The sequence below is a fragment of the Pezoporus occidentalis genome, unplaced genomic scaffold (genome assembly GCF_034315485.1).
Source record: "Pezoporus occidentalis ecotype Australia unplaced genomic scaffold, CSIRO_AGI_Poc_V1 ctg46, whole genome shotgun sequence".
In the NCBI taxonomy this organism is placed as follows: domain Eukaryota; kingdom Metazoa; phylum Chordata; class Aves; order Psittaciformes; family Psittacidae; genus Pezoporus; species Pezoporus occidentalis.
In genome coordinates, this window is record NW_026915791.1 from 5531320 (window position 1) to 5556786 (window position 25467).

At 37.8% G+C, this 25467-nt stretch overlaps 1 protein-coding gene across 3 annotated transcripts in view; it reads left to right on the plus strand.

Moving 5' to 3' along the window:
* INO80 (INO80 complex ATPase subunit) overlaps positions 1–25467 on the plus strand; it is a 370843-nt gene that overhangs the window by 2335 nt on the left and 343041 nt on the right. For all 3 annotated transcript variants that reach the window (XM_062635778.1, XM_062635775.1, XM_062635776.1), the window contains exons 2-21: positions 6387–6572; positions 7279–7445; positions 7547–7614; positions 9058–9219; positions 10809–10929; positions 12194–12408; positions 13315–13368; positions 14912–15115; positions 15964–16159; positions 16350–16417; positions 16727–16936; positions 17172–17252; positions 18475–18570; positions 19960–20019; positions 20640–20782; positions 21853–21937; positions 22437–22554; positions 23481–23566; positions 24545–24712; positions 25130–25263. In XM_062635778.1, the coding sequence (XP_062491762.1) occupies positions 6430–6572; positions 7279–7445; positions 7547–7614; positions 9058–9219; positions 10809–10929; positions 12194–12408; positions 13315–13368; positions 14912–15115; positions 15964–16159; positions 16350–16417; positions 16727–16936; positions 17172–17252; positions 18475–18570; positions 19960–20019; positions 20640–20782; positions 21853–21937; positions 22437–22554; positions 23481–23566; positions 24545–24712; positions 25130–25263 (2579 nt within the window). In that variant the 5' untranslated portion in view covers positions 6387–6429. The remainder of the gene's footprint in view (positions 1–6386; positions 6573–7278; positions 7446–7546; positions 7615–9057; positions 9220–10808; positions 10930–12193; positions 12409–13314; positions 13369–14911; positions 15116–15963; positions 16160–16349; positions 16418–16726; positions 16937–17171; positions 17253–18474; positions 18571–19959; positions 20020–20639; positions 20783–21852; positions 21938–22436; positions 22555–23480; positions 23567–24544; positions 24713–25129; positions 25264–25467) is intronic.

Below are 25467 nucleotides of genomic sequence, written 5' to 3' on the forward strand. Positions count from 1 at the left end.
ACCAACTGTGCAGTTTGTGTTCAGTGTGCAGAGAGGAGGAGTGAAGCAATGGCAGTGGTTGAGGGTAACAGTTGGTGCTGGGTTGTAGAGCAGAGTATGGAGGCATTGTCAGAGGCCTCTGTAAATGATGTTTACTGCCCTTTTGGGACCAGACTTACTCTAATTGAACGATTAAATGGGTAAGTTTGTTTTTCTGCTAGTTTAACTATGGAAGCAAAGCTGTGGCATGCCAGCTGCTGCATTGGGTGTGTTTTAAGGTATTATTTTGTACACTTAGGTATATGCTTCCAACAATTTTTTTTTTTTGTAGAACCAAATTTTTTTTTTCTACTTTTTTAATATAATAAATCAGGCCCTGTCTGTGACAGTTATTTCAGCAACTAGAATATTCAGCGTCTGTGTCCCATAGGGTCTTTGCCGTATTTAAAATCAGTTAAAAGGTGGAACAGAGATCCATGCAATGCTCTCATCCTTGGAAAACAATATATAGCCTTACCACAAAAGCAAAACTGTGAAGTACTATATATAGGACAGTATCTAGTTTTAACTAGATTTCATTACTCAGAAAAGCACTTAAAGCTTCTTAATTTTGAACCAAAATGATGTGAACTCACATTTCAGTCGTATGAACATTTCTTTTACTCATTCAGCTTGAGTAGTGGAATCTAATGGCTTTAGGTTTAAATATGCTCCTATCTGCTTTTTTTAAAACAATAATCTCTTATGTATGAAAGTTCTGTTTAAGGCACTGCCATAAAACCCACTATATGGGTATTATGTTTTGCTTTCAGACCTGGCATATGGTGTACTCTGGACAAAGGTTGTCAGTGTAACTTTACATTAATCAAAGCAAGTTAAAATGGGACAGGGAAAGAAGAGCGTGATTCTTCTCCAAGCAGGATACCTTTTCAGGTTTTTTATGCCACAATTGTCTGTATTAGAGATTATACACTTGTAAAGAAATCTGACAAAATTATACCTACCTTATACTACTGTACTAATGTAAGTTTTCTGTATAGATCTTGACTAAATCTGTGTATGTTTGTGTCAGGGGTTACTCTGGAGATGTTACTGCAGGAAATTCTTAGGGCATTCCGCTATTCTGATGAGAGTTGTATGTCTCAGTTGTAACTTTCTTAAAGAAAAGTATCTTAGGTGTTCGTATCAGTTTGGAAAAATCTCTCTTAGTAAGTTGGTGTCAAAATGCAAAGCACAAAAATCCCAGAAAACTGCCATAATTGTGAGGGAATTAAGATAATGTAAAAGGTTGTATTCTTGCTCCCAGTTTTTAATCTTGCTTTATGGATGACCCCTTCAGTGCTGTACATAGAGATATGAGGAATATATATTTTCCATGTGTCAACTGGGATTTAAGGTTTTTGTCTATGTGAATGTTGTGTCAGTGTGCTTAAATGTGTTGATGGAGTAGAGGCAGGAGATTGCTTTTGTGGGCTGCAGTATTTGAACAGGTAAGTGTGCTCATCTGCGAGCTGGTAACACTTCATCTACATCCACTTCATGTGTGGCAGGTGAGGCTGAGTTCGTTTTATCTCTGTGATTTGCCTCATGTTTGTCATGGGTATGTACCCGAGAAGAAGTACTATGGATGAGCTGGTGTGTTGTGCCTTTTACCTTCATGGCAGCTTGTGTGTGTGCATGTGCCCTCAGCTTGGAGTGCAGTTGCTACCGTTACTCATGATCATGTTTGATGTTAATGTTAGTCATAAAGAGAAGGGCCTTACCTGAGTTGTACAGATGCCAGCAACTGAAGGAAAAAAGAGAAAACCAAGAGATTTCTGGAAGAAAAAGTACTATTTCAAGCAGCTGGACAAGAGGTCCTTTCTGACATGCAGCTAGACTGTGCACTTGCCACTTTATGGGGCTTCTCCTTTAAATTGATATCAGTAGCAAATACTTGTTGGACTTCATTCAGAAATAGTGGATATTTGTTTAAACAGGAAAAACCTACTTTGAAAGCTAGGCTGCTTCGTGAGGGTGGTGTTTTTGCTATTTGGGTGGTGCAGGTCAATGGGTATGAAACTTGGAAACCTTGTTATAAAGCTCTGCTCTCTGAGGATGGCCTTGGAGGATTCTTCTCCAGTGCTGGGTGTTTACTTACTGATTAGACAATAATGGGCAGACTTGAGAAAACAGTGGGTGAAGAAACCCTACACCTACATTAACATTGGTTTAAGCAGTGTGATTTAAAACAGGATAAGGAAAGCTTCATCAGAGCTGAACTTACATCTTTAAAAAGTATGTATTTTTACGGAAGTTATTTATATGAAGCTAGTATATATATATAGCTAAACTTGGATCCTGCTATCTTACCCATGCTTTTAATAATTCAAAGGGCCACATGACACAATTAAATGGTTTCAGTGGGAGCTACTGATTAAATAAGAATGTTATAGGATTCAAGGTGCCAGCCAGGCAGTGCAGCAACTATTTATTTCCAAATGCTGATTTTCTAAACTGTTACAACTCTTGGAGAGATGAAGAGAGAAAGCAAATAACTACTGAAAGGTAACATAAAATTGGTGTTATGTACATAAGGAAGTCCCGATGGCAGAAGGATTACTCCGCAGCATCCAGTCACTTTACCACCTGTAACATAGAAGTGTTCACCTAACTGTTACTATCAGCAATATATACATACTGAAAATCTGTATTTCTGCAATATTCTTTAAACTGAATATACAAAACGGTAGATGCATTGCATAAATGACAAAAATGGAATGAAGTAGTAATCACCATGTAAATCCCCTCAAGCAATACCTTGGTGATGTCCTGAACACTGTCACCTGCTGTAGTGGGTTGGGCTGTTTTGTGCCTCTGGCTTGTTTGTTCCCATCTTCTCTTGCTTCATTTTTCAAGCAGTTTTTTGCCATTGGAAATCTTTGGGTTTTAAAACCTAGAATGAGAACAAAAGAACAGAGAATAAAGAAGTATCTGTCAATTACCTTTCCATGTTATTACTTTGATCACCAGAGAAGCCCTGTGTGATTGTTAGCATATAAATAAATGAGAGGCTGAATTCAGTGGCTGAGCTTTTCTCCCTTCAGTGTGGCTGTGTAACATATTAAATTTGTTTGGGGCATTGTTAATCCATTTAAGAATATTGTTAAGTTCTTCTGTGATTATTTGTTTATTTGGTAGGTGTTACATGGAGAGGAGTAACTGTTTTGAGGACAAGAATAATTAACTTTGTATGTACAGCAGCCTCATGGGACACCTAAAATAGGAAGACAAGCAAAAGCATGTCTTTTTCTAAGGGTGAAATGCAGAGTGTTTACACTGTATCAGGACAAGGAGGACGTTATTAAATGTGGAAATGTAAAGTTTCCTGATTTGGGAAGTAATGTTTAAGAACATAGGTATCTGAAAAGACTATGGATGAGACAGGTGCTTATCATGTACCACATACCACGTGTCCACACTTAGCATAGTGTATGCAATGAGGGGGTATAATGTGTTAAGATATGGAATGGAAACCAAGGCTTTACAGTTGCTGCAGTCATTGCAGACAGAAGGTGTTCTCCCTTGCTTTCATATTTGCCTAGGAACTCTGCAGTAGCAGTGAGCCACTGCTGAGAAAATATCTTAGTTTTCTAATTACTGGACACATCTGATAGCATCTTCTTTTCCTGGGATCATTTATATCTCATGAGTAAAGAAACAATCTTCTGGTTAGGTTATCTCCTAAGCTGTATGAGCATGGGGACAAATGAGCATCATTGCCTGTGTGGAGCAGAGGCACTGATACAGCAGACTGGTGGATCCATGTAGACCAGCACTTAGGCAAGTGTGTCTTGGGCAGCTGGAAAAGCATCCAGTCACTCATTTTAGATCAGGAATATGATTGTGTTTGTTTTGTCTCTGGCCTGTTTGCTGTCCTGCAATTAAAAACGTGACCTCAAATCTATTGTAATTCCCTTTATTTTGCTGTTAAGTTTATATACTTTTGTAAAGGCAAGGATCACTGGGGAGGGAAAAAGAGTACATTTGGTCTGTGGAATCCAAATAAAGTCCTGTGTACTTGGTGCTCCTTGGGGCACATTTCTTTCCCGCAGTGCCTCAAGGACAGACAGTGCCAGTAAACATTGAGTTTTGGGACGGAGGTTTTCTGCAAAGAGCAGACAGGTGAAAGGTGCGTTGTGGTTCTGAGTAAAACCATTGAACAATGGTCACATGTGACATTTTGGCTGGGGAAGTAAAACAACACCATGTTCACATAACACGTGCTCTTGTTGACGGATACATTTTGAAATGGAGTAGTGAAAGAGGTCATTGTACTGATAGGATACCAGGGGTTGATTCCTGTACTTATAATGTGTACCGTTTTCATTGGTGATCTGGAGGAAAGCCACTTTAACTTTCTGGGTGTCCTTTTCTATCTCCTCATGAATGATTTCTTCCATCAGAGATGCATGTTTCATATTTTCTAACCTCTTTACTTTCTTCATGGCCCTGTCTCTTGGAGGACAGTTTAGGGTGGGTTTGGGGTTGGTTTTTATTTCCAGATGGCTGTTAAGAAATACCATGTATGTAGATGAAGGTTTCCTGGAAAACATTATTCTTGATACCCTTATCATAGGGAAAGCTTTGAGGTGCTTTGTTCTACCTGTTAACTTCTGCTGAAGTGGGTATTTGCTAACAGAGATCGATCATGTCGTTACTATCAAGTGTACAAAGATCTATATAGTGCATAGAAAGCTGAACCTACATAGCTTCAATTTAAAAACAATTTTTAAATGAGTGCTGTTGTGCCTCTAACCATTTCTGGCACATTGGTTTATTCTGCATGGATAAAGATGTTAAAGTTGGGTTTTATTAAGGAATACTAAGATTTGCTCTTGTTCAGCCACAATCAAGAGTCTCACTGCAGTAATCACTTATCACAGGTTTTGTAACTATCATTTTTGAGGATAAAAGACTTGGAAAAAGTCAGATGTTGTTTTTCAGACTGTATACGTGAAGAGTGAACGATTTGAAGGCCAGATACTCAACCTGTGTTTTCACTTCCATAAGCTTAAAATAATTTAGTCATTAACAGTTTAATAATTGATGAAATATAGAATGTTTCAAATGAAATTAACGTGAGATTTGCTTCAGGTTTCATAGTATTCTGAAGAACTGGTAGAAACCAGAAGAATCCTTCAGAAGAACAGTTAATTCAGGTCTTTCAAAAGCTGACTGCTTTTACTCTTGTCTTCCACCAGAAGAAAAAGCTTAAGGCATTTATTTATTAGTAAATATTATTTAGGATATTGACAGCACTTTCATTTACATGGTAACAACTGTGACTTTCTCACTATTATTATGACAATTATGGCATCTTTTGTGATTGAAGAAAATAAAATTCCAGTTGACAGAGCTATTACTGTAACAGTTGTTATGACATCTTTTGTAGTTGAAGGAAAATAAAACTGCAGTTGGCAGTTGATAGCCTTGTTTTTAAAGTAATGTATTATGCAGATATTGCAGAGGGGATGTGTCTCTTTAAGAATCTAAAATCCTGAGAACAAAGGAAAAATAAAAATCAGGCTATTTTTCCTAGTTGAAAAAAACATAAAGCTAGAATGGGTTCTAAATTTGTAAATATCAAAGTATGTAATAAATTGCTAATTATATGTTGTTTTTAATTTAGTAAAGATAACGGTTGAATTTTAGAATTGCGGGGGTTTTTTGGTCAAGTATTTGTAGCTTGTTTGTCAGCAGGTAACACTTTTGAGTGCTCTAAGAATACCATTGCTTTAAAATAAAGGAAAAGTCCTGTTGGTATTTTGTAGACTACACCTATGAACTGAATGGCAAAACCAGTATTTTCAGTAATTATTCCTTTGTGGAGTAAGGTTATATATATGATTCAACCTAAGAATAATAATTTATTTGCTCTCATTCAACTTCCATGATACACTGCTGCCCTCTATTCAGAGTGAAACATAGAATCATAGGGTGGTTTGGTTTGGAAAGGACCTTAAGATCATCCAGTTCCAACCCCCTGCTATGGGCAGGGACACGTTATCTTTAATAGCGGTACAAGTTTACTTCGGATGTTCGAGGTCTGGCTTCATTGTACTTTGAATTTTTATGACACTACTAGGCCAGTGTAGTGCTCAGTCCTGTCAGACAGCATCCATGAAGACATAAACCAGAAAATTAATAGTTTTTTACTATGGTAATAGTGTGGTGAAGAGTTTAGTGTGAATTTCTGTTTGTTTAATATACCTGTTAACAGCAGCCTAAGCTTTTTGCCCAGAACTACCTTGGTCATGTTTACTGGAAGTACTAGCATTTGGTGTAGTATGCAGTAGATTTGCCTGCTCACCAAGTTGGTCCCTTTTGAGGAGGTGGTGGTGATGATTGTTGTTTCTTCTTAACAGCTGTGTGTTCAGAGGCACCTGTGCATGAGGAGAAGTTTGTTCTATGGCCTCGGAGCTGGGTGCCAGAGAGGATGGCAGCTGCTCAGAGCTGGCAAAACCCCTTTATCTGCAGTATCTGGAGAAAGCTCTGCAACTGGATCAGTTTTTACGACAGACCTCTGCCATCTTTAACAGGAGTATATCCAGGTACCAAGACCTTTCCCATTTTCCCTTGGGAATACCATGAAAAGGCGAACATTTTTATGATATTGTTTCCAGACAACATCATATTAAGGATTTAGTACTGACTTGTTCATTATAAATTCTTCTTCAGTGATTTTGAACTGTGCTTCTCTTAGCTCATGCTGATAATGCAGTATATTGCCATCTTGTGTACAAATTAGCATGATGTTTCAAAGCTCTTTATAGTTGAGTGGTCAAAACATTTTTTTTGTCTGCAAAATGTCGTATGGACTAGCACAAAGTTGAATTTTTTAAGGACATGGCCTGTAGCCATAGTTGAAATGCAGAGATTGTTGTCAGATGTAGAATTTATGTGTAGGTAAGTTGTAGCAATGAAAAGTGAGTCATCAGGATACGTTTCTGTCCCAAGACAATTTACATTTAATTCATCAGTGTTTTGGAACTGGAGAGTTCGTGTTTCTCAAAGTAGGTACCTAGTTAAAGACTGAAGGTGCAGGTTAGTAACATAGCCAGGCTGGTTGGATGATTAACTACTGCTGAAGGGTTAACAGAAAATTATTACTAGCAATATTTCTAATGTATAAAACCAGATCTGAAGCAGCCTCAATTCTCAAACCTTTAGAAAAATGACCACATGTAAGAAAGTTGCATGGGCATCTCTTTTGAGTATTTTTCTTTCATTGTCACCATATTGCCTATCTTCTTGCAGTGATGAAAGTGAAGATGGATTGGATGACAATCCTTTGCTGCCTCAGTCTGGGGATCCCATGATGCAAGTTAAGGAAGAGCCTTCAAACTCTTTGCTTGGGGAGTCTTCTGGAGCAGGGAATTCTGGCCTGCTGAACACGCATTCCTTGAATGGAGTGCTGCAGTCAGGTACATATGCACTAGGTTGAATCTCTGCTTTCTTTGGGATGTTTGGAAAATCATTAAGCATTACTTCTTAACAACTTTCTTTTTATTTTTTGTCTAAACAGAACCAAAGTCTGAAAAAGGAAGCTTGTATAACTTTTCCAGACTGAAGAAAAGCAGAAAGTGGCTGAAGGTAAGAGTACTGGAGAGAAATGCTGCTGTTATGAAATCATATGAGTTCCAGTCAACACACTGTAAACAGTGACAAGTAATTCCATTTTGTCATTTGATGTAGGTCATGGTGTAGAAACACATAAGCAAGCAAGAGCAACAAGAATATACATTGTGCGCTAGTCAGTGCATTATCACAAATTAATTTTTCAAATCCAGCAAGTTTGTTCTTATCTCAGTAGTCCATTTGATTTTATTTTAAATGTCCTACTGAGACCTCAGAAAGCTAGACTAATGTGCTTTAAGAGCTGCCCTAACCCATGTGATGCAAGTTAATTGATGCAAAATCTCACACTGACAAAGTCATAAGCTGATAAAGAGATGTGGTAATATTTTGTGTTGCTGAAAAGAGGGCTCCAGATGAATTCTCTAGTCTTGTTCTATATTTGCTGCTTGTTTGCTGCTCTGTTTGGAGGTAACTGGAGTTAGTCTCCGTTGCTAAGAAGAAAGGAATGGGGATTTTGGGGTTTTTGGGGGGCTTTGTATTTTTTAACATTAAGAAAAAACACTTCCCAAAGCAAAAAATACATTCTACAGAGGCTTCTTATCTTGGAAATTGAAAGAAAGAAGAGTATGTGACAGTTGATAATAAATATCATATTAGATTTTGGGTAGAGCAAAATAGAATTACAGTCTCTGTAGACTGGAGGCTTTCATTTTCATTGTGTAGCAAAATGGAGAGTAGGCATTTCAGTTTGGGTGAGCAGCAGCATTGTAGTTTGATTTCACAGTGTGTATGCATTCAGAAACTTGAAATAATATTAGTACACTGTCCAAATTAAAATGATCTATTATGAAATATATTAAACGGACCTTGGGACTTGGCTGAATATTTGTGTCTAAGATTAACTCAGTGCAAGGTCCAAATGAGGATGGAAGGAGAGTGTGGAATGGTGGCTTTATGCCATCCGTGCTTTTTCACTGTACTGTAGCCGCCTTTATTTAGCAAAAGCAGGTTGCCAAGAGGTCAGACAAAAGCCAAACCTGCTGTAACTAATGCAGGAGGGAAGTGGTAGAATAGCAGGACAAGCTACAAATGGGGTAGGAAAGCACCTGGAGCTGTGCGTCACAAAATGCCCTTACTGCTATCATGACTTTCCTTGCTGCTGCTTTTCTAAAACCACAAAGTAGATTCTAGAATCATGCAACTATCACCAAACTAACAGAAAGCTCCCCACAGATCAGAAAATGTGTTTTGGATTCACAGCTACACAGGGCTGTACCTCAGGAAACTGTTTTCCATTTGAGGTGTTTCAGATGGAAGACACTTTGTAAATGCTAAATATTGTTGTTGGGCCAGACCCACAGCCCTTTATTAGGTAAAGGCTCAATAGTGCTTAACATAAATAAACAATTCACTATAGGAACTTGTGATTATTAAGTTAGTTTTGTTTATTCTTGTTAGAGTATCCTTTTGAGCGATGACTCCAGTGACACAGATTCACTGAGTGATGAGGATGGCGAGGAGGATGAAGAATTTTCCCTTTCAAGGGAGGAACTTCACGATATGTTGCGATTACACAAATATAAGAAACTGCATCAAAGTAAATATAGCAAAGACAAAGAGGTAAAAATCCAGGCTTTTTTAATTTCCTTAATTTTTATTCTCTCTTTTAACTACATTATTTTAGCTGCTCTTACATTTTTATCAAAACCCATAATATTTTGTGGATTGGAAAACATCCTGTTGTTTCTTAGACTAGAACAATCTACCATCAGTTTCAGACAAGTGTTACTTAATTAATTGCATAGACTGAAAAGCTGTTGATGCCTTATGCTGAGAATCTGTCAATTTATGTAGCTGGTACTGGCACTTGTGTTATATGTAGCTTCCACAGTGCTGTGTCCCAGACAGTAGATCAAATACAGGGTGCTAGAATGCAAGATTTGGATAACATATATGAAAAGTGAAGTGAAATTCTTATACAGTGAAGTGAAATTCTAATAAAGGTAGTAGCTGCTGTTTAAGACTAAAATTGTATGTTTAAACTTAAAGCAATATACTTGGATCATTGTTGAGGTGATGAGTAATAAGGTGATGTTTACTTTCTTGGAAGAAACCTAGTAACTGTCTTTCTTGCTGTTTTCTATCATTCTGTGGGGATGTGCTTGGTTCTTTTCTTTCTAACCTTTTTTATTTTGGGTTTTCTTCTTATATTCTCTTTTTTCCCTTCCTATAAGAAAACAGTCTGCCACATTTCTGTCTTTTTCTTAATATTAGGCCAAATTCTGTGACTATTTTGATTTTAGTTGTCTATTTCTTCAAATTGTAAGGACTTTTGCTGAAATCATTTTCATTGTTATTTTGAATTGAACCAGAAAGTAGTCTCAGAGGGAGGAAGTCCTCCTAAGAGGATGTGCCTGAAATAAAAATTTATCATCTTATTTCATATTCTTTTGAAACTCCTCCAGAAGAGCGAAGAAATATTTTCCCATCCAGGTCTTTGTTTCTGTGCGCTTCTTTCCTTTGTTTACTTGTTAAGTTCTAAACCCAGATTGTCTTAGTTTCTTTTATCAACTTAATGGTATGCTTAGGTTTTAAATGATTACTTTCTGACCTGTACTGTTTTTAGTTTGCCTGTTTATACGTAACCTGTATGTAGTTCTTTAATGTTTTAGTTGAATAATGCTTGTGATATACTGACTTTATTAATAATGTGGGGAAAAAAATGATGGGGTGACTATGTTTTTACTTGAAAATCCGAATGTTCAAGTTATTTGTCGTTGTGGAAATCTTTTGAAATACAAGATTTTTAATCTAAACCTATTCTTTGGAATGGTAAAATGTAATTTGGGAATGCAGAGAAAATAAATAGAAGGTTTATAACTGGACCACTTCATGTAATGTGCCGTCTTTCTGGGCAGTACCCGTATAGAAGAGGAAGAGCAGTATCTTTGGAAAGTGTAAGATTCACTGCCTGCTCTTTCAGTTTTACTTAACTGGGTTGGCTTGGCTCCCTGTGTAGAACGTGGAGGGCACCTCCGGGAGTAGTTTCACTTTGGACACTGTATGATCCTTGATAATAATGCTGAATATGGAGAAATGCATGTTTTCTGATCTCTTACTTATGATCAAGACCTGAACTTGTTTACCTGCTATCTCTGTTATCTGCTACTTCTGTTTTCCATTACTGTGCTCATTTACATCCACTTCAGTTGCAGCAATATCAGTACTACAGTGCCGGACTGCTGTCTACACATGATCCTTACTATGAGCAGCAGCGCCACCTGCTAGGGCCCAAGAAAAAGAAGTTTAAAGAAGAGAAAAAATTAAAAGGTAAAGTCACTTGCCTTGTGTTTTTAAATGGCTGTTGTGATCAAACTTCTTTCCTCCATTATTTCCTTTGAATAAATATAAATGTTCAAAACTTTTGGGTTTTGCATGGAGATACCCAGTTCTGTCAAAGAAAATCTTTAGAAAATACTGTGCTTTTTCTTCTGGCTCCTAGAAAGCTAGAGAGAAAAAAAGGAGTGTGATTTGAGAATTCACAGCTTTAGATTTTCTGTGTAGACCTCTGAATCTAGAGTGAAAGAATTATGCAGTAAGTACCTTACAGCTTTATTTGTTGCTTTGGAATCCATAAGGACCATTGTGTAGCATTGTCCATTTACTCAGAGTTGTTTGAAAACACAATAGTTTCTTGAAAATGTAAGAACTCATCCAGTACCTGCTGCATTTATTCCTGAATATGTAATTCTAGTGAACAAGAAATGATAGGGAGTGTTTTCTGGAAATCAGAGGGAACTCAGGACGGGTGTCCAGTGAGAGTTAAAATAGAATTACTTCTGTAACCTCTCAGCTGGAGCTTCTCAGTTGCATGTTTGCCGAGAACTACAAGTTTCCTTGCTTGATTGAGCTGGCAGCAGCTGTAAATCTGTAAGGAAGCAGGAAGAGAAGGCTATGAACTGTCAGCGTAAGGTGAATCCTCTCTAGTGCAAGTACTTCAGTTTGAGCTGTGTTTTATGGGACTATTTAAGGCTTCCTTCCTTCCTATCTTTCTGCAAGTTCCTTTAACTGTGTATTTTTTTTTGTCCTGCACTAACCGTGCAGCATCAGTGACTTTGCATATTCACAAAGAATATTTTTAGTATCCGATACCAGTATCAGTTTCCTCTGAAAGTTGGTATCTGTAATACATGATAAGATGCCTATCTTGTTTGGTTTGAGACATCCTTCCAAATGCTAATGCTGTTACCTTTAAATGTCTGACCTTTACATGTCTTTAAGTACAGTTTAACCTCAAAGCAGCAGGCACTGCACTAGGTCCCAGACATTTTAACTCCTAAAGCATATTTTCCTGGGTGGAAAAATTACATTTCACCACTTTATTTATTAAACAGGAAGATATTTGTATTATGAAGTGACGAGAAAATATCTAATACGATAAATTGGTGCTACCAGTGTTAGGAAACATGGATAAGTTTGGCTTTCTTGTTGGTTCCATGCATAAATCAACTAAAATAGTTTATTCAGGAAAGATACCTGAGTAAGTATATCCCCAAAACAGAAATTTGATTTTATGATCATTGTTGCCGTGCAGGCAAGTTGAAAAAAGTAAAGAAAAAGAGGAGACGGGATGAAGAACTCTCTTCAGAGGAGTCACCACGATGCCACCATCACCAGACCAAAGTTTTTGCCAAGTTTTCTCAAGATACACCACCGCCTGGGTCCAAGAAAAAGCATTTGAGTATTGAGCAACTTAATGCACGTCGGCGGAAAGTGTGGCTTAGCATTGTTAAAAAGGAGTTGCCAAAGGTGAGCGTGGCTGATGGCACTAGACCGGTGATGACAGCAAAAAAGTGAAATAGAAAATCAGCTTAGTGGGGAGTTGACACTTGGAAAAGCAGAGCTGATCTTTCTGGTGGTCTTCAGTGACCAAACTGATACTCTGTAATCTGTAAGCAAAGTGTAGTTCACATTTCTTACCTCCAGTGATGTTTAAGACTCCTGGTCTACAGGATAGCAACATAGAGCAAACCAGTGTCTGTGTTTTATATGAAGTTCAGGAAAGGAAAAAGGAATGTTTCAGTCATAGTAGCGCATGTGTTTTTTGAAACTTACTTCAGAAACCGTCTAGGGAAAAGTATTATTTACAGAAGGAGCTTCAGGCACGTTTGAGGTAGAAAGCTGGGTTCAGTGTCGCTGGTTTTCTGAGATGTGATCATAGTGGACCTTCGAACCTGCTTTTTGGAGTTCACAGTTAATAGACTTTGAGGAAGTTGAATATGAGTGATGGCTTTATCATCCCTTTATCATCCCTTATGAAGCCAGGCAAAGGATATGTGCAGTGTGATGGACCTTAGTTTTTCAAAACACTGATTTTGATCATATAGGATCTCTATTAATCCTAAACATATTTGGAAGACGGTGGAAATTTTTGATTACTTCAGTGATAACTGTGGAAAAGTAGAACCCTACTTTGCAATAGTAGTAATTAAAGGAGCAATCCTGAAAAAGGAGATGTTTTACATGCTTCCTTCAGGAATTGGAATACAGAAGGGTGAAAAGCTGTTTCAGTCAAATTAAAAATGCTTACAGTGCCTGTACCCAGTTATAGTGGTGTGGCATGTGTATCTGCTGTAGTCTGCATGGTGATCTTTTAAAACACTGTGAAGCCATTGCCCTTTAACTAATTTTAAGATGTTTTGTGTTTTTTTACAGGCATACAAACAAAAAGCCTCAGCCCGCAACCTTTTCCTAACCAACAGCAAAAAGGCAAGTGTTTTTTAGCTTTATACTGTTACTTGTACTGGATGTAGTAAGCAAACTGTAACATCTGTATGTTTCTTCTCTTTCTTACAATACTGGCTATACTAGCAGGGCAGTATAGGAGGAAGCACTGAATGTCATTTAGTGTAAGGCTTTTCATTTTTTAGATGTATTGTTTTGGCATGTTTCATAAGCAACAGATGAAACAAGCAACAGGAATTTCTTTCATGAGATGTTTTTTGGCTTCCATAAGATTGGTTTGTACATCTTTAATTTACTGATTTTTGATAGAATAAATTAATGATTTTGGGCCACTCTTTTGGCTTTTGAGCTGCCCATCTATCCACTATCTAGAATTTGCTGGTTCAAGCATTCTTGATTAAACCAAAGGAGCTCTTAGAATATTAAATGTGTTAATTTACATAAAGTTATATAGGAGATAAGATTAAAAATAGAATGATTTTGTGCTTAAGTGATTGCAAAAGGAATTCATCTCATTCCTCATCAGAGCCTTCTCTGAGAAGTGTCATTGTTTCTACTTAGAAAGCTTTACTTTAAGAACACTTGGTGATGGCTTTCAGTGCAGTTTTCAAGTGTTGCGCTCAAGTATCTGATTCATTTATATGGCTAATGAAAAGATAATTAAATGTGTGGCTAAGAATCAGAGACAAGATGATGCAGAATATTTTTTGTAATGTATATATAAAATGGAAAAAGGGAGCATTTTCTGTGTAAGACATGCAGAAAACAGGACCTGCATTATATATTAAAGAAACTTTGCTGTAGGTAGGTTCTCTCTTACGGTTCTCCTTAGCTAGCGGAGGTTGGATTTCTTTGTGTTGTCTGGACAAACAGCCTGTGATTTTATTGTATTTGTAGGTATCACAAATTGCATTTTAGCAAGTGAGTGATGCAGCAGACTTAGAGGCTTTGAAATTCCACTTTTTTTCCTCTTTGTTTTCATTTTGTTTGATCATTTGAAACCCGTGTTTTAAAATTGGTGATGTGCAAATTTTACTGGAGGAAACAAAAACCCTGTCACAAACAAGCCAAGCAACTTTGACCATTATGACAATGCATCGATTGGTTTATACTAGAGTGAAAAATTACATTGTATTATGCTTCTTCATGAGATGGTAGGAAAAATAAAGGATACTCCCCTACTTTTTAGTGTATTTGCATGAATGGGATTGTGTTCCACCAAAACTGCAGCAGCCTTATTACAACAGTGAGAAATGAACCACAGAAGTGTCTAGAATAGCTGAGTCAGAGTTGCAGGCAGGCCTTGAACTCTCTCTCGAGTCCTTTTCCAAGGACCTGCCCCCTAGATCAGTCCTTTTAAGTATCACACCATGCTGAAACTGTCTTCAGGTTTTTGTCTTCTCAAACATCCTGTGAGGTTTTTGGAAGTTCACTGTCTCTTGTGTCATTTCAGAATCATTACTGAAGGATCAGACTTGGTTATGATTACATTTGGTGGTGTCTTTCATGGGCTTTCTTTAAAAGCTGCCCATTTTACCACTGTTTCAAAAATGTTGTTTCTCTCTAGCTTGCCCATCAGTGCATGAGGGAGGTACGCCGAGCTGCTATCCAGGCCCAGAAGAACTGTAAGGAAACTCTACCACGAGCACGTCGTCTTACCAAAGAGATGCTTCTCTATTGGAAAAAGTATGAAAAGGTGGAAAAAGAACATCGCAAACGAGCTGAGAAAGAGGCTCTGGAGCAACGCAAGCTGGATGAGGAGATGAGAGAGGTACAGCAAACCAACAGATTGCTGATAATTAATCTGTTGAGGAGACACAGAAGTAACTGGACAATTTGAGTTCCTAAATTCAGCCAGTGAATTTGTTATTTGTTCTGTTTCAGTGGTATTCCACATATTTCTTCTGCTATGTTAAAACTTGTAATGTAATTCATCAAATGTTAGCTAGGGATGGTAAAAAAATAAAGCCTTCAAACTGTGTAAATTCTTTACAAGTGAGTGAGATGGAGCTGACCTAGATCAATAGACAACTTCTAACTATAGCAGTTTTTAATCAGAACCTAAGAATGAACAGTTCTCTTGTCTTGCTGAATGCAAAACAAGGGTAATATCTGAACTGTATTACCTAGTGATGTGTTTCTTTTATTCTATCATAATTCTCTTTGCTAGTAAATAACGGAGTGTTGGAGTTAGGTTGTCATGACAGTATTTTTTTAACTGTTCAGTTGTTTCACTTTGGACCACTAAAATCCTCTTTATTTTTGTCAATCTTTTAATTTTTCAGGGTGAACACATCTTTTAAACTTTCTTTTATTAAATTATGGTGGTGTTTGCCATGATTACTGAATTTAAAAGAGCTTTTAATTTACAGCAGTTTCATATTTTAATATAGATGCTTATGGTGGTGGTCACTGTTTTTATGTGCAATGAGAAGTTCTTTACTGGAACAAGTTACCCAGAGAAGTGGTGAATGTCTCTGGCAGTGTTCAAGGCCAGTTTGGACAGAGCCTAGGGTGACATGGTCTAGTGTGAGGCATCCCTGCCCATGGCAAGGGGGTTGAAACTAGATGATCTTAAGGTCCTTTCCAACCCTAACTATTCTGTGATTCTTCTCCTAGGCTAAAAGACAGCAGCGAAAACTTAACTTCCTGATCACACAAACCGAATTATATGCCCACTTTATGAGTCGTAAACGAGATATGGGACATGACGGAATACAGGAGGAAATCCTGCGCAAACTGGAAGACAGCTCTACCCAAAGGCAGATTGATATTGGCGGAGGAGTAGTAGTCAACATCACCCAAGAAGATTATGGTAAGTGATTCATCTACAATACTTCCTGTGCACTCTTCTGAAATTTACTGTACTCCCCATATGATTGTACAAATTTACAATTTCAAATGTAAAATCCTTCTGTGTAAGAAGCACTATTATAATTACTGGAATTTGTGTAAATTTGGGAGACTGTTGCTGCAGAGCTCTAACTTCGAGATGTTGTTTTCAGACAGTAACTATTACAAGGCCCAGGCTCTGAAGAATGCTGAGGATGCTTACCAGATTCATCAGGCCCGGGTATGTATTTTTTGGATCTGTGAAGCAGAAGAGAAAGCAGAGTGATTGGTAAAGGCCACAGAACCAGGATCTTCCATAGCAGCCAAGTCAAGTTGAATCCTGGGTGTCAGATCTGAATTTAATTTCTTTGCCATTTTCTGTGCTAAATAGGTAGAAACCCAGAGTATAAATACTTGGGCTTTAGGAACAGGCTTGTTTTCTCTTAGTTTCTGGCAGACATCCTATTTGTAATGTGAAATGTAAAGCCTTTTACTATAGTTTCTTGACATATGTTCATCATCTTACACATGCTTTCCTCTTGCTGTTTAGACCAGATCATTTGATGAAGATGCAAAGGAGAGTCGGGCAGCTGCTTTACGGGCTGCTAACAAGTCCGGTACTGGCTTTGGAGAGAGCTACAGTTTAGCAAACCCATCCATCCGAGCAGGAGAAGATATTCCACAGCCTACCATTTTCAATGGGAAACTGAAAGGTTACCAACTAAAAGGCATGAATTGGCTGGCCAACCTATATGAGCAGGTATGTTAGTACATCTTGCAAATGTTTTACGCTTTTAGGGTTATTAGCCATTAGAGTAAACTTGGTCAAAAAGATTTACTGGGTTTAAAAACAGATCTCATATACTCAATCTGTAATGTCTTTAGTAGAAAGGAAAATATAATGTAAACCATGTATTACTATTCTTGATTATTTAGGAAACAAGTAAAAATTAAAAGTGGTAAGATGAAGGTGTTAATTTATGGTTCTTTTGCAGGGCATCAATGGAATCCTGGCAGATGAGATGGGTCTGGGTAAAACAGTACAAAGTATTGCTCTCCTTGCACATTTGGCTGAGGTAGGTGGATTATAGTTTATTCCTGATGGAAGATGCATGCTTTTCACAGTTGACAATGCATTCTACATTATAAACCTTAAATGTCTTAAAAGGGGCAAACCCCTTTGTTTTAAAGTGGAGCCTTTGAAATTGGTGTGGGGGTGTGCATATGTTTCTATATAAATGTATATATAAATAAAAACAAGAATTTTCATTTATTCGCAGAGCAGTATCTTTTCACTTACACTGAATATGAAAGTGTGATGAGGGAACAGGTTGTACACTTGATGGTTCACCAAGTTTTACAAATCAGAGAGACTTGTAGAAATGAAGCCCAGATTCTGAGCTTCATGGCAGTGTGGTTCCATATTTCAGTGGGTGTTTTTTTTGGGAAACATAGTGATTCTTCTGTTCCAGGGCAGACAAACAAAACAGCAAAAGCAACAGGAGCTTGCTTCTTCATGCAGAAATAGACATTCTTTATTTAAATGAAAAAAGGATTGGCATCCAGTCACTTGTCTTAAATAGGAGATATCAGCTAAGTGATACTGAGACCAGAAGTAGCTGCAGTAGTGACCAAACAGTTACATGCATTTGTTTATGTTCCTTTTGATACCAGTTCACTGGCACTATCAACGAGAATACTGGAAGGCTGTACAGAGCCAGAGGCTCTGGAGCTCATTTGTATGAAAGGGGTATCAGATAGGCTTGTCTCCCTGTTGCACAGCAACCTGAGATTTTTGGAAGCCTATACAGGGCTTTTACTTTTTCTGGCTCTCCCTTATGCAAGTGGCTTCTAACTACCAATATGCGAATGGATCAACTTTGTTATTCACCAGGAGGCATTCTCATATGATGTAATGGAGCAAAGCTTTCCAGTGCCACCTGAAGTTCTTTTCCTTCCTAAAATGCCAGGGATTGTTAGTAATGTGAAGGTGGCAACTCTTGGACACAAAAGAGATTGTTGTGGAAACAAATTTGCTGTTACGAAATATACTTAGTTAAATCTGCATTAAATCTGCATTAGATCTGCTCTATTTCATTCTACTATGTGCTAATGTGACCTACTGTGCTGGGAGGAATTTTTGCTGTTGCATATATTTCCATCTTTTATGCAGCAGCCATCATTTAGTAGTGGTAAAGCTGTTACCAAACTGTCTCTGTATCCCTTCGCCTCAATTAAGTTGTGGATGTATTTTTTCCTTAAATTTTATGTTAAATTTAATGTATGTGTGCATTCCAGAGAGAGAACATCTGGGGACCTTTTTTAATAATTTCACCTGCCTCTACTCTTAACAACTGGCACCAGGAGTTTGCCAGATTTGTACCTAAATTTAAGGTAAGGAGCATGTGCAAGAAAGTTCTGTTTTCTTAAAAGCAAACTGTTTTCTTCTCCTGAGTTCTTTGCCTAAAAATAATCCTTTTATGTATTTGCATAGTTCAGAATAATAGGGGCCCTGATTAAAAACGTTGGAGTGGAAACATTAGATCAGTTGGCCATTCTGCCTACTTTCTCATTTCCTTGAGTCAGTTCTTCATATAGAATAGACGAGCAATTGTTTATGCTTTTTCCTCCTTGTGAATGAAGCACAGAAAAAATATAAAAAAAAAGTAGTCATGGTGGTTGTGAAAAGATAATTTTCCCTTTTTTGACTTTAAAAATTTACCTTTTTCTGTCATACAGCTCTTCTTTGGATTTATTGCATAGTAGTGTTCACCTCAGCCATCGAACAGAACATGCTTTAAAAAGAAGGTTTCTAAACTTATGATTGTCACATGTTTAAAACTTTGATCAATCTTTTTCAACCAGTTCTGTTCCTGCTTCCGAAGTGTGTAGTCAGTTATGCTTGTAGTAAATCATGGTGAATTAATTTATTCAGGTGTGTGGCAGAATATATAAGCTTAAAGGCAGATCACTTTTTGATTAGTTTGCTTCTTTGCTAGCATCCTCATTTCAGAACAGCTGGAAGAACATTCAGCAAAAGACACTTTGGAATTTGGAGTTCGCCAGTTGAAGGATGGAGATGTGTTAAGAGGTTTCGCAACCTCAGAAATGAGCTTTCCTCACTTTGTCTTGGTTGAGTGTAGTACTGTCATCAGACAGAAGATGGCAGCACAACATTGTTAATCAATAACTGGTTTCTGTGCACTGCAAAAACCTGTTCTGAGTAATAAGGACACACGAAATGTTGAGCTCTAAATAGATTAACAGATTTCTTTGGCAGTAATGTTCACTTTTTAAAAATTGTTGTATTAAATATGTCCAGACCAGATGTTTCATTTCAGATTTTGGGAGTCGGTTCTGAAATACAAACCCAAGAGAACAGTGAGGAATGTTAAACAGGAGAATGAGCTCACTTAGTCCTGTAAGGGTTAACTGTAGCGGTTGAGGGCAGACCATTTTCTGCCATAAGCAGTGTCATTTTTAATTCTTAGAAAAACCTGACTAGAAGGTGTAACATGCTACTGGGCATTTAGAGATTCTCAGCATACCTTGATCTAGTTGTTATATTAGGCATAAGTTGCTTGATGCCTTTGCTTGGAGTGCCTTGTTTCTAAGTATTTTTAAGTGCTTTCCAATTTTCTCTCTATTAATAAAGGTAGATCCCTTTTCATTGTTTGGAGAAAGAGGTCTGTCTTCTCATTGTGTAGAATACACAGTATGAAAATCTAGAGGAGGTATGTCTTTATTTGGAAATAATGTCTTTCTACTTTTGTACTCTTTCAGGTGCTCCCTTACTGGGGAAATCCCCACGACAGAAAGGTGATCAGGAAGTTCTGGAGTCAGGTAATACCAGCATGTCTGTGCACTTTGGCCATCTTTGTTATTTGTTCAGGGTAAACCAGAAACTGTTGCTACACGCCACCAAGTTGAACAATGTGTGGATACAGAGTTCTGTTTCTTCATCCACGTAGTAGCTTTTGCATTAAGATAATAAGGTAGAAGGTTTCTCTTATGCTGGAGAGCAGTACTGTACAGGGCTCCATGCAGTAGTATGGTGTTCAGTTGAAGAAACTAGAGCTCTGTAAATAAAGCAGGAAGTTTCAGTGTCAAGGACTGTTCATTCTATTTGAGTAACCTAACTCAGGATGCCCAAGTCAAGTATCCCTGCAGGCCTGTCAGATTGTTCCTGATTTAACAACAGAGTTTTGTAGGGTTCAGTGCCTGGGTCTTGTCTGGCACATTAAGAAGCATCTGAAATTGTTCAGGGAGTCATGGGCTGAAGTCCAGATCCACCAGTTGAATAACTGTGCTGTAGTTAATTTAAAAAGTCAGCTGGGGAAAAAAATGCAGTAATAATGAGAAAAGATTATGAAACAGAAGCCTGAAATTTCAGTGCACAAAAGTGAACTATTTACAATGTATTTACCTTATGTTGATGTTTGTTTCTTATTTTGTGTTTATAGAAGACATTGTATACTCAGGATGCTCCTTTCCACGTGGTGATTACCAGTTATCAGCTAGTAGTACAGGATGTGAAGTATTTCCAGCGAGTGAAGTGGCAATATATGGTACTGGATGAAGCACAGGCACTCAAGAGTAGCTCCAGGTAATAAATTAACTGGAATAAAGTCTGCCATCTGTATCAACTTCTTGAAGGAATATCGCAAAAACGTCAGGATTCCATAAGTTGACAGAAGTTAAAATTGACAACCTTTGTCTAACCTACTTAAGTATCTGTATAATACACTGTCGCTGGATTAATCCAGTAGTTCTTTGCATTTAGATTTTCCTTCTCCAAATATGTAAAATGTAATTACAAAGTAATTGCGGAGGAGAAGCTTTCATGGAGTACAGGACAGTTAAACAGAACAGTGTGAAATGCTTCTTTCTGTTCACCTTCTTTCCTGGCTACTCTCAGAATTCTGCCTGCTGAACAGTCCACAGTCTTTAGCATAAATTGCTTATATTGGCTCCATTAAATGCATTATTTTGATTCCTTCTTCAGTGGCACTTCCAGGCACAAATGAAGGTCAGAACCCTGTGAATACTGTTGGCTGCAATAAAGCCCAATCTTTGTCATAAGACTCGATGCCAGAAAGTTTTCTGTTTGTTTTCAAGTAATGGATTTGTCCGTCTTTGCTTCTGTAATTGCTTTCCCATAACCTTTGTCCATGTTGCCACTGTACACAGTAAGTTGAAGATTGCTTTAGATGCAGCCTCACTCTGACCAAAGTCTGTTTCTTCAGCATTCTTTGGAAACTGCCCTTCTAAGAGGACTGTAATGTATAGCTCAGCATTCCTGCCACAGTATACACTCAGAGTTGTAAAGTCTGACAAATACAAGACATTCTGATTCATAATAACTGTTTCTTTCTGGAAGTTAATTATTCAGATCATAAGATCTTATTAATATCCAAGCACTTGTATTAAAAAAAAAGAGTAAAAAGACCCTTAGAAAAATAGGATAAATTATGCATGTATCTTTATAATTGGTTAAAGGCTACTTCTTCCTGTAATTGTCTTTCAAAAAACTGGGGAGTAGCTGTGATAGTTTTACCCAGTGACCTCCAAAAATCATTTGGCAAGGTCACTGGAAGCAATTGGTCTTAAAATACTTTGTTTCATGTCCTTCTACAAAAAGCAGTTTTAATGATCTTTCTTAATTTTATTCATCAGTGTTCGTTGGAAGATCCTACTACAGTTCCAGTGTCGAAACAGATTGTTGTTGACTGGGACACCAATCCAGAACACAATGGCTGAGGTATGCAGGAGCTCACAGGGGTGGACTTCTCTTTATAGCAAGAATATACACTAAATATATATGTGAACAGTTGAGAAACCTGTTGTATTTGTGTGGTTGTGGCAAACCACTGCCAAACAAACATGGGAGCAGCTCCGGGAGGGAAAATGCAGAAATGTGCCACACATCCAGATAAAAATGAAACTGAAGATACCTGATGGTGAGTAATTACCTAGATTTCAGGATGAAATCTAATTCTTGTGGCTTTTCCTTCAGTTGGCTGAAATCACTGTGGTGTGTTTCTCACTGCTTTCTAATGGTGTCTTGTTGATATATCTGGCATTTGTCAGGAGGGTGAGGAGGAAGAGGATGCAGCTGGGTTTTTGTTTGATTTTGCCATGTCTTGTACTCTTGCAGAGTGATTTTGCTCATAAGGACCTGCAAGAGTTTGAGATCCTTGGTTACCTTGCCCACAGTAGGGTGACTTTTGCTGATCTGTTGTTTTCTCCTCTCCTTTTAGCTGTGGGCCCTACTGCATTTTATCATGCCAACGCTGTTTGATTCCCATGAAGAGTTCAATGAGTGGTTTTCCAAGGACATAGAGAGTCATGCAGAGAACAAGTCTGCCATTGATGAGAGTAAGTGCAAGGTGTAACTGCAGTAATTTTTATGTAAAAAAAAAATCTGTTGCCTTTCTCAACTACTAATGGTTAAACTTTATCTCTCATTTTTTGTATGAGAAACATCATCTAAAGTAGTGGGTGCATAATGGGATTGGAATGTTAAGGATTGTTGTCCATAGTTTATGCGCAAGTTTGTGTTTCTGACTGTAATCTAGCTTGTGCAATGAATAGAAAAACTTATAGTGAAAATGTTGATTTGCTGCCTGTCTCCAGTCTTCCTCCTTCCCAAACAGAGGAAAACAAATATTATAAGTATCTGCAACACAAACCAAACGCCTTTTGTGCTCCAGAAGAAAATAAAAAAAATTGGAGGGGGCAGAAATCTTAACAGCAAATTTTAGGGGATAGAAAAATCTAGCTGAGTAAGATAGTTGATATGTAATTGGAGTAGAGCACAGCACAGTTGGAACTTGTCACAAAGTAAAGGCTTTAAGAGTTCTCAAGTACACAGAAGTTTTGTTCTTACAGGTTATTGTAAAGACTGCAGTTGTCTGTCAGTACTGTATGCCCTGTTCTTGTGATGCTATGATTTTGGTGGGTGAGACTTAAAAATGTAATGATCTCTTCGTGAACATTGTCTCATGGGACAATTTCTTTTGCACTAATAGTCAATGATAAATTTGAGCCCATATTGTTCAGCCCAGAGAAATATAGAACATAAAAAATGCTTTAGAACTTCATTCCTTGATGCAGATCTTCAGATTCATAAATAGTGTAGCACAGCATTCATTTGGAAAAAGAAATACCAACAGAGAAATACCAACTTGGTGGTGTAAGGACTCATGTGCTGTATGGAGTAAGGGACTTAATTTGTAGCAGAAAACCATATAGTTTTCTCCTTTGAAGTAATTGTTCCTTATTCCCCATTCCCTTTGTTTCAGACCAACTGTCCCGCTTGCACATGATCCTGAAGCCTTTCATGTTGAGAAGAATCAAGAAGGATGTGGAAAATGAGCTGTCAGATAAGGTGAGAAAAAGTATTTATCTGGAATGAGTATTTCAACGTCATTGTCATAGCTCTGTTCTCTGATTTGGCTTTCGCAAACTCATTTGGCAGCCTGCATACTTGAAGTTTGATTGTAGACCTTTCACAGACCTTCAGTTTCTGGCACCACATCCCAGCAATCTCATTAGATGTGAATGTAACTGAAGAATCCCTAATTAATAAACTTTTCTCCTAGAGAAAACCTTTTGTTAGTGGTTACAAATAGAAACCTTTAAGCCTGATTAAGTTGATAGAAATATCACTAATTGAGGTGAAGGAGATTGATACAGCAGTGATTCGGTGATAAACATCACCAGTTGTCTTTGTGAAGGGTGTGGCGTGGATTTAGGGTTTTGTTTTTTTTTTTTTGCTTGTCTTTACAGAGCAAGAAATGCATAGTGGCAACATCATACTCTTCCCTCTTGTTAGTCTCTTAATTTCATGTGGGTGTTAGCAATACTGGATGATCTTGTAGTCAGCATGTCCCCAGATTATGGGGACCAGTGGTTAAGAGACATCTACGTGGCTGTGATGTTCTTATTAATTTCAGAACTAGAGCTTCCCACAGACACTGTAATTATGTGATGCATCTGTCACTGTCATGGGCTCCTGACACATGTTGAAGACGGCTCTAAATGGGTAGCATTTTAACAGTAGGATAGTAGAATTGAGGTCAGATTTTAAGCCGATCAGCTGCAGATCTGATATTTTCAGAGCTTCTTCTGAATCTGTTTACTTAGTTGTGCTCACATGCTTTTAAAGGTCTGTCTTCTACATCATTACCTAAACTTTCCCAGGTTGGATCCTGAATTAGATGTGAATGTAGCCACCTGTATATGTATTTTTTGGGAAAGATATGTTTTCCTTAAGATATATTTCTCTGTCCTTTGTGTGTACTGATGTGGTTCATCTTCCATTTCAGAGACACGAAAGGCTAAATCTTTATTTACTGTTTTTCAGATTGAAATTCTTATGTACTGCCAGCAGACAAGTCGACAGAAGCTGTTATACCAAGCCCTGAAAAACAAAATCTCTATTGATGACCTCTTGCAGTCCTCAATGGGCACTACTCAGCAAGCACAGACCACCACTAGTAGTCTCATGAACCTAGTCATGCAGTTCAGGAAGGTAAGGCTGTTTTAAAAGGAATTATCATTTGTTAGCACAGAAATAAAATACGGCTTCTAGAAAACACCATATAAAAAAAAATTCTGGCATAGGCAAGCAAATTTGAACACAGTTCAGTTGTGTTTCTGATGCAGTGCAGCATGATGTTTGGGTAGGAGAGCTTTAGCCAAATGGTGCATGCATCTGCTAACTGGTCTAGTTCCAAACTGGTTGTGAGGAAATCATTCACTTAGGAAGAAGAGGCGACAGCTGTTATGTGAAGAGGGAAAGATATGATGCTGTGTTCAAATATTGGTAGATACACTAAAATATCAGTGCAGTACTATAGGGATCAATAGTTGTATTGATTTGGGATGTAAATGCTGCACCTGACTAAATGAATTCCTCCCAGCGTTTGACTTGCTCTCTTTCTTATAGGTGTGCAATCACCCAGAGCTGTTTGAGCGACAAGAAACTTGGTCTCCATTTCACATCTCCCTAAAGCCATACCAGATTTCAAAGTTTATCTACCGTCATGGACAGATCAGGGTCTTCAATCACTCACGGGACAGGCAAGCCTATTCCACTTCCTCTCCAGTTTAGCATATTTAATATTATTACTTAGATTTATTTTAGTTTTGTAAGTGCTAATTAACTCCCTGGTGTATGTTACCGTACATTGGCCAAGCAATGCATTCCTAGTTTTCTTTTGTTCATTCAGCTGTTAAGCATCTGATATCTGATTCTTACCCTTGGTGGAATCCTGATTATCAAAG